Source organism: Pyrus communis, chromosome 15 (assembly GCF_041283825.1).
Source record: "Pyrus communis isolate YQ-2024b chromosome 15, ASM4128382v1, whole genome shotgun sequence".
Taxonomy (NCBI): Eukaryota; Viridiplantae; Streptophyta; class Magnoliopsida; order Rosales; family Rosaceae; genus Pyrus; species Pyrus communis.
In genome coordinates this window covers 7,745,871-7,755,240 of record NC_142579.1, presented here as the reverse complement: position 1 = coordinate 7,755,240, position 9,370 = coordinate 7,745,871, and the positions used below count along the sequence as shown (strand labels likewise).

General features: G+C 37.8%; 1 protein-coding gene across 1 annotated transcript; it reads right to left on the bottom strand.

The window, feature by feature from the left end:
• On the bottom strand, window positions 1-1,333 carry LOC137726576 (uncharacterized). Its single transcript, XM_088684922.1, has 3 exons — window positions 1,184-1,333; window positions 571-843; window positions 1-486 (listed from the first exon to the last, which is right to left on the bottom strand). The coding sequence occupies exons 1-3, from the start codon at window positions 1,331-1,333 to the stop codon at window positions 1-3; spliced, it is 909 nt and encodes a 302-aa protein (XP_088541048.1).
• Window positions 1,334-9,370: the final 8,037 nt, after the last annotated feature.

The following is a 9,370-nucleotide window of genomic DNA, read 5'->3' as shown; positions in this document are numbered from 1 at the left end:
CTACGGCTTGAACCTAATTAACCGATCTCGTTTGCTAGATCTTCTTCTTCTTAGAGTTATTGGTGGCCCCCAGATGCTCAGATTCGACAAAGATTCTGTTGATTCAGATTGTCTTGGTTGAGGGTTCGACACTGGCATCTGCTTCTCACCTTGGCGGGCAACTGGTATGTCGACATATTGGTCGCACTTGCCTTCATTCACAAATTTCTTAAGGTACCTTTTCCATATGGTGCAATCATTGGATGTGTACCCAGGTCCTTTATGGAATGCGTAATATTTGGTCTGGTCCATCTTAGAGGTGTCGCCCCTTAAAGGTGGCGGGGGCTTAAACCATGGCTTGTCCTTGAGGTCGCGAAGTATTTGGCTGATCGGGACTAAGAACTTGGTGTACGTCTTGGGCGCTGTGCCTCCCTTTGCTAGAGACCGGTCCCTGCGTTTATCTCCTGGCTTGCTTTTGATGTTGAGCGGTTTATCACTCACCTTCTTCTGAGTCGATTCCGCAACTCTGCATGGCTGCTCATGCTACTTTTGGGAGAACTTTTCCTTATCCCAGAGGGATTGCTTTTCTACCAAAGCATAAAAGTTTGCCAAAGACAGGTTCTCGCCTATAATCAACTCTCCAAAAAGCTGGTGATCTGCCGGGAGCCCATTTCGAAAAGCTGAGCATGTGATGTTGTCATCGCATCTGACAATCTTTGCCTTCTCCACCTTGAATCTTTTGACGAAAGTGCGAAGTGACTTCTTCAAGTCCTTCTTCATATTGAAGAGGTGATCAAACTTCTTTTTGATCAAGCGGTATGACAAATATTCCTTAGTGAAAACCAAGGAAAGCTCACTGAAGTTCTGGATTGAGCATGGCGGTAGGGTATGGAACCAGTCTTGCACCTTACCTTGGAGCATCGTGGCAAAAATCTTGCACATGAGAGCATCAAATGCCTGTCCGGATCTTCATCTCCCTAAAATAAAATGAAATGTGGCAGGTTGAACTTCCGTGGTGGCTCCGCCTACTTAATCTCGTTTGTAAAGGGTGACCTGCTTAGGTTAGGCACATCTCTACGAAGGGCATCATCGATAGTGTTAATGTGCTGGAATCTGCGCAATTGCTCTGCTACAAGTCTTTGTACTTCCTCCTGGATTTGTGCCTGGTGAGGCAGTGGAGCCTCTAGCTGCCTTGGGTGTTGACCTGCTGGTCTATGCTGCTATTTGACATACCCTGCTCGTCTGTGCCACGATTGATGTGCACATGGTTCATGTTGTGCTGCTCGCCGCTCTTAGCGGGGGCTCCCAGTGGAACTTGAGCTGGACTGCTCACGTGCTCTTCTTTGGGTGTCATGCTGCTGCCTACTCCGCTACCTCGTAGAATGATCTCCTTATGGGCTTAGCCTCGTGTGGACATTTCGCCTAGAACGTCCTGAGTGCTCATTGAAGTGTGGACCCAACCTCGAATGCACACTGACTTGTGAGCCGAGTCAGGAATGAATGCTTCTCTGCGCATCTAAGCGGGAGAAGACGTTTCCCCAAGGGCCCAAACTAGAGTGCACACTACCCGAATGCACGATTTATGGTGAGCTGAGTGGCTCTCTTTGCCGAGACATTGCTAGAATGAGTCACGTTCTTCCGCCCTTTTCCTGCTTTGAGACACCTTATCTGGGGTGCGCTACATCTCGATACGCTCAAAAACCTGGTTCACCAAGGTGGTCTGCTACACAAAGGTGTTCGTCAAATTGGTGACCTATTAGGGCAAGTGGTGCTCACCATTTAAATTGGAATAACTTATATGATAGGCGTCTCTATGTGTGGTGGAAGTATAGTGGACTGCAGGTACAAAACTTGAGCCCAAAGCGGGGATTCTTGCAGAAAAGTGGGGTGTAAGTAACCCTGACTTAATCGCATGACCGGTGGTCAAAATCTGGATCGCTGGAGATGGCCTTGGAATGGATTGGGCCGCGTATCAGATCGTCAGAACGGGTCGCGAGGCGTGTTAAACCGGCTCTTGCTCGCATTGGGCCTACATGGCTGTAGGCCTTCCTGGCCGTTGGGTTGCCACATCATGGCTTATTGGCTAGGTGGCTTGGGGTTGGGCCCGTTGAGCTGCCCAGCTGCCAACAGCTGTCGAATTCTGGGCTCGGGTTTAGGCCTGCTGCTGCATTGGGCTAGGCCTCTTGTCCAGGGCTTGCTGTGGCAGCTGCAAAGTTATGGGCCTCCTGCTTAAGGTTTAGTGTGAGTGGCCTTATCATGGCTGTTGGGTCACGGTGGTGATAGTGGTGGCGCGACTCCGTAACGATGGGGCTCCTCCTGCTGTCACGTTGAGCCTTGAAGATCTCTGTCGTGGGGCTATTTCCTCGTCTTCATTCTCTAGTCTAAATCCTTCCACATATGGGGTGCTGTTCGTCGTAGTTTCTGAATTTCCTACCATTGTATCCTTTCTCCAGGGATTGATCAAGAAACTTTTCTAGGAAAAATTAATTGATACGACATGTGAGAAATTCAACATAACAGAAAATTCAAGAAACTAATGTGATAGGCTTCTTCGAGTATTTTGAATCAGCTTTTAATGAAAGCACCAATTTGTCGATGCAAATTTCCGCCGTCTTCAGTCTTGACGAAAATGCACATGCTAAACAATCAACACCTTTGATCAAAGGCCTAAGCCTTATGGGCCCATGAGGTAGGGGGGTTAGGTCAACGGATCTCTGATACCTAAGTTAGTTTCTCTGAGAGAGTAAAGTGTTTAAGGCTTTTTTAGGGTTGCAAAAGCCCTGAAAATTTGGTAGAATATGGGGTATTTATAAGGCTAGGGCTGGCCATATAGTGTATAATGGAGAGACATTCTCTAAATATTCCCAAGATATTTAATAGGAAATAATATCTTGAGATAATGGAGTAATTATCCCTAATTGATTTAAATTAGGATTACTTACTTGATTGGAGTCAATCTTCAATTAGGAATGTATTAAAGATAGGATTTGGGTAATTAATCCTTATCTTTAATTCCTTGCCAAGGGCAGGTGAGCTATGAGTAGTCGTATTCAACTGCTGAGACCTTTAGGGGTGTGAGCTGCATGTGGGAGCATCTGAGAAGCCTGCCCATTTATTGAAGGCAATCTTGTCTTTCTTGAATAAAAGTCCACGTGTTGCCTCTAAAATATTTGGGATTATTTTAGGCTCCACAAAACACTCAATTTTTCGTGCTCTTGCTACAGTTAGGCGATCTTCTTCGATTAATTCATCCAACCCAAAAATAGCTATAATGTCTTGAAGTTCAAATATCAATAATTTTTTCCTATTGAAACTTATTATGAACTATTAGTAATTATTGACATTGTAAGAACCAAATGAAGAATAGAGAAAAATATAGAAACCAAGCATAGTTACCATTTGTGACAAACCTCATTTATAACGGACGATTTGTGTTGGACAGAATGGATGGTAGAAAAGAACAAGCTTGCATGGTTAGCATTTGTGATAGACTCCGTTCAGGATGGATGAGGTGTGTTGCATAAAATAGATGGTTGAGAAAAACAAGCTTGCATGGTTACCATTTGTGCCTCAATTAAAGTATCAATACTTAATTAAGAAATCTTATTTAGGGCACTAAATCTAATGAACATCCTGTTAGATTTTGTATACCGTCTTTCTTTATTTACTTTTCCATCTAATTATTATTTTTCCTTCTACGGATATGGTTGTACGTATTATTGCTTCCCAAATCACAATCCCTTTTTATTTATTTCAAAAAATTCCAAAAATCCACAAATCCGACATTAACTCATCCTTATCTTTTGCGAACAACCTTCACTTCTGGGCCAATGAACTAAAGTTGACTGGAGAAGGCACATTTTTATCAACAAGAATTTGTTGACAAATGTAAAAAAGGGACCAATTAGAGACAAATCTCGCATGCATGCATATTTAAGGAAAGGGTGATGCATATTTAAGGAAAAGCTACGAGGCCTATGGCGTGGCAAAAGAGTCTGAGTGCTTTCAGTTACAGAATCTGGCCATTTTAATTTCCTTCAAATTTAATAATAAGGGAAGGTGTGAAGAAACTCGTGTGGATCACTTTCGTCCCTTGGCTTAAGACCACTGAAACCCAGGTTACACTTGTACATGCATGCAAACGCCCGGATTGGCCAATGTTTTTGTACTCATGTCTTACTTTGTAATACCACACAAAGTTGCAAAGTTAGCTTTGTGCTTTTTACTCATTTACCAACGGTGAATTATAAAATCACATTTGTGGAAAATATGTTAAGCATCAATGAATTAATCCCATAGGAATTTAGGTTATGTGAATTAACAAATGAGACTTTCCATACAAAACTCAAGCATAATAACGAAATGTGGATGAGGTTGAGGAAACAAAATGTTAATTGACACGCGTAAGTATCGAGAGTACCTGATCAACGTGACATATTGATGTGCTAACAAAACTAATGTTTATGGACACACGTAAGTATTGGAAGTTAATCAATCATTTGAATTGATAGTTACGTACACGTTTAAAAAAGAGAAGCGCTATTCCCGCTCCGTTTATATTGCACTCCCTATTGCCAACAAATTTTGCGCATAGCGTATATATAAGCAATAGAAAGCGCGCGAAATACACCATTTTGAAAATAAAATTTTTTTGTACTCATAGTAATATATTAAAACCCTTTTATCTTATTCAACCCTAAAGAAAGTGTGTTCTCTATAATCTTTTTGGTTCTTAAAAATAAGCCTCTCACTAACTTCCAGATTAGAAAAAGAAAAAATGTTACACTTTGGTTTATTTTCCGAGTTCAAACGTTAAAATTTTTAACAGCTGACCTCGTTTACTTTTGTGACACATATTGGTTTTTTTGGCTATAAATAAGCTATATCTCTCACCCATCTGAAGATACAAACAACTAGTTAATTTTATCTTGAGAGTGTCTTCCTGTTCACAACCCGCCAGAGGTATTCACTTTCCCTTTCACTCCTTTATCAGTCACCATCTCCATCCTTCTCTCCTTTCTCCTATAGCTAGAAGGTTACCGCGTGCCCTAGGCCAAAGTAGCACCCCTACACCTATTTTATCTTTGTGTAATTTTTTCAATAAAATTTTTCATGTTTAATTTCACAGTTTAGAATATACATCATAAAATTGAAATGGTCATATACTGATTCAAGTTGTCTATTTTATTATACAGGAATTTGTGGAGTGTGAAGAGTGTATTCTGAGGTAATTCACAAGAATTTCGTAAAATTTAAATAATAAAAAAAGAAGTACGAATTTGAATTTTTTTTTACTTTTTGGTTTGGTTTCTTTGCAAGATTGATTCAATTTATTTGTTTGTTGGCCTTGGATCTCTCCTTTTATATAATTTTCTTTCTTTTTGTTGTCCATTTCAAGGATTTCATATAGCAGGTAGCTGCAGGTGTGATCCTTGCTGATGTCCAAAAGTAAAGTTTTATGGGAAAGGTAACCTCTCCATATCCCTTTTATCAAATTCACAAAGTTTACTTATCCGAGCTATTGAAATTTGATCAAACGATTACAAACAGGGATCATTTTAAAAATTATAATAATTTTAGCTGTTACATCAAATTTCAATAGACCGGATGGATGAACTTGATAGACTTGGTGGAAGGGATGATCCTTTTCTAGTTTTACGAGAGAGAGAGAGAGAGAGAGAGAGAGAGAGAGAGAGAGAGAGAGTTTCTCTGCCCAAACAGTCACATAACCACAATTTTTTTTTTTTCAAATTTGGGCACTCTTTGCAAGAGAGAGAGAGAGAGAGTTCGTGTTTCTCTGCCCAAACAATCACATAACCACATTTATTTTTTTTTTCAAATTTGGGCACTCTTTGCATTGACTATTTAATTTCTAGTTTTTTACTAATTGATTTGTATTTTGCATGAGTTCTGGTTCAATTAGCAAATGATTTTTTTTGGAAGATTTTGCTAAATTATGAAAAGTGTCGCAGAAAATCCTTCTGATTTCCTTTGGGCTTTTTGTCGAAAGTAACTTCTTTGGTTATATCGGTTTAAGTGGCTGGCCCTTAATTTGCCTCCATCTGAGCAAAGTCAAAAGTATTCCTTCTATCAAATAATGTGCCAGATGTATTTCATGGGCCCCTGTCTCTAATTTAAATATTTTTTTCATTAAATAAAAAGAAAATTAAATTCTAAAAAAAAAAAAAATTCTCAGCCAACCTTTATATTGGGTGGTGTGGTTTGAAACATTTTGCATCATATAAATTTTTATTATAATTATTAATTAAATTGTAATTTGAATTAAAGTACTAATTTGATAGTAGCACGTTATTTGGTGCAAAAATTTAATATGGCTAACATTATTCTTTATAAATTTCCCTTTCTTTTGTTTTCTTTCATTTTTTTTTTTTTTTTTTTTTTTTTTTTTTGTGATTCAACCCCATGAGAGGGATGAGAAGACTCAGCTCTCACTAAATATTTTGTATATAAGTTATATGTTTATCATATATATATATATATATATATATATTAATTTTGGGCGAGATCGTTTGGTTTTAAAACTTTTGTAATTTTATTGTTCGATGGGCTTTTTTATTATTTTTTTTAATACTTTTAGTGAATACATTTAATCACATAAATGCCATGTAATTTGAATGGATGACTTGTCTTTAGTCTTGACTGCCAAATCCAATGTACATAATGTAACTATAAAAGAATTTCTATATTTTTCGAAGTATTAGGTTTTGGTTCTGTCCGATTAATTTTAACTCACTCTCCCAGTAAGAAATGTAGACTCTGCAAATCTAGTATTTTATCAACAATTTTGTGTTGGTTTTTTTTATGTGGTATTTAAGGAATAATATGGTTATCTATAAACACCACTTACTTTATATAACAAGACATTTATGATTGTTTTTTATCCCAAAAAGAATGCTTTTTCCTAATGAAAGAAAATGTATATGAGCCAGTTAGGCTATGTTTGGGTAAGATATTTATAATCTCCTCTATCCAATTTTTGGGGTCTATTTTTTTACTAGCTTGGTTTTAAACGGGACATGGAAATCTCTCATCCAAACATGGCCTTAATCTATATAATATCGTTATCCGAAAGTTTTTCTTTGTTCAAGTGATATTTGGATTCATGCGAGTGTGACTTAAATAACAAAAATATAATGTGGAAAATCATTTTAATGAGTAATTCTCTTCAGTGTAACCAAACAGATTTTGACCTACGTACACACATGCAATATTTGTAGTGATATCAATTTAAATACAAAGCTGACTTCTTGCTTGAAACTGTGATCAGAAGAATCAGATGGAAGGTGATCAGTCGGCTAGCATTGGACGTGATCCATTCGAGTATCATGACAATAATAATCCCTTTGCTAACAATCACAGCATGCAAATACCGTCAATGGAGAACAATGCTGCGGTGAAACTCTTACTCGTGTTCTTTTCTCTTTTTGTTAAATTTGTAACACTTTCTGTTTCACTAGTTTACTTAACCAGTTTACGAGATACGATATTTGTCACACGTAAATAATTCTACGTAAACTATTAGTAAATGTGATATAAGTAGTTGTATATTTCTAATTATTTTGCGACGGAATGTGATGGGGTAGCAGGAACACGTTGTTGACTTGGAATCATCAACCGATAGCCCTCAGCCTATGGATCCGATAAGGTCGACGGAGACCCTCACAGAGACGGAATTCAACTTTTTAAACCCTTCCCATGAACAACCTGCAAACTTGGCTCCAAATGAGATTTCATTTTCTGCTCTATTTGCTGAGGCAATGGGGAATAACCCGCAAATAATAGTATGTTTCGTTTACTCATTTTGAATTATATGCCTCTAAGTAAAGATTATCGACTGTGTTGGAATTCATTGGTATGTGACGGATCTCACATGATTGTAGTAGACCTCACGTAGTGTTAGAGTCCAATGCAATGCGTTCAACCAATCTAAAAGTTGTTCTAATGAAATAAAGTTTTAGAAGTGGAGATGACTCTGGCCTAGTGAAGGAACAAAATCATGATGATTCCATAATTGTATAGACTTCGGGTATAATAAAATGGTTTTGGATTTAGTTGTCTTTGATTAACAGAAAGCAAAGATATGACATGGATATACTCCAAACCCTAATCAACTAATGTGGGACATTTGGAATAAATTGTTGTCCTAACCTTTGAGAATATTACAAGTTTCATTATAAGTGCATTAGTAGTATAAGCATTGTTGTTCAAATTAATTTGAATGGGAGCAATAACTTGTTTTCTTTTTTCATTGATGTTTATTAGGCTCAACCAAATCCAGAAGAGTTAATCCCTCCGATTTCTAATGCTCCGAACTTGTCATTGCCGCCGCTGCCGGAAGTTACATTTAATTATCTACTTAGAGGAGCATCCCAACCCTACCCTCCATACATGGTAAGACACTAAAACGTAATTTGACTTGAAAGGTAATTTGAAAGATAATTTGATACGTTTGCTTAAAATAATCAATTTTAACCCATATTTACTTGGATTCGCATTTGAATGCGTGACCTGGACTAACAATCTAGCAATGTAACATGCTGAAGTTTGAAATTTATAAACCATCTCTCAACCCCATTTCAAGTTGTGACTTCATATTGTAATAGTATCAACCCCTAGAAGATACGGTTTAGCATCACCTACCTATGAAGAAGGTTCAATTCTATGTATTCCAAGATTAAAAATGGTTTTGTGATGTATTTCCGGTTTGCTTATTTGCTATTGATGGTAATCTTTTTATATTTATTTTATAATTTTTTTGCATCTTTACATATAGGAGGAGCTGGAGCTCGGTTCATCAGCTGGAAATAACTGGTCCGGTCTGAATCCAGCAAATTCAACCCAAAACTTCATGCCTGGAGCTGCTGTATTTCCAAGCTATCAGTCCTCTAACCCTCTTTTTCTATATCCTCAAAACCAGAGTGAAAGAACACGGTTCTTCTTCAATCCTCCCATGCCAAACAGTGCACCGGAGTATCGTCCGGTGAGTATAATACCTCAATCATATTATTGTCCTTCCATTTAAAACTAACATTAATGTTATTATTATGCTATTCTATCAAGCACAAAAAATAAAAAATAAAATGACACGTGATTCACACGCATCAACAATTATCAATCGCGATGCTAGACGGAAATTGGGTTATTTCACCTCCCAATTTCCGTCCTACATCAAGTCGTCTACGAACTATGACATGCCTTGATAATTAGATCACCATTGACTATCTATTGACGTTTTGATGAACAGATGTATATCGGTAATGTTATGGCGGAGCCATTTCATCAAGAAACCAATCCAGTTGTTCACCCCTATCCCCAACAGGAGCAATTGCTTCTGTATGTCAATCACACATTCTTTTCAACAAAAAATTCA

What these genes read in the sequence shown, in the direction of transcription:
- LOC137726576 (XM_088684922.1), bottom strand. Translation starts at nt 1,333, where the DNA reads ATGACACCCAAAGAAGAGCACGTGAGCAGTCCAGCTCAAGTTCCACTG. An exon ending in ATAGCAGCATAGACCAGCAG is followed by an intron (nt 844 to 1,183) that starts GTCAACACCCAA and finishes TGCTCAATCCAG; the next exon opens with AACTTCAGTGAGCTTTCCTT. An exon ending in TGGCAAACTTTTATGCTTTG is followed by an intron (nt 487 to 570) that starts GTAGAAAAGCAA and finishes GAATCGACTCAG; the next exon opens with AAGAAGGTGAGTGATAAACC.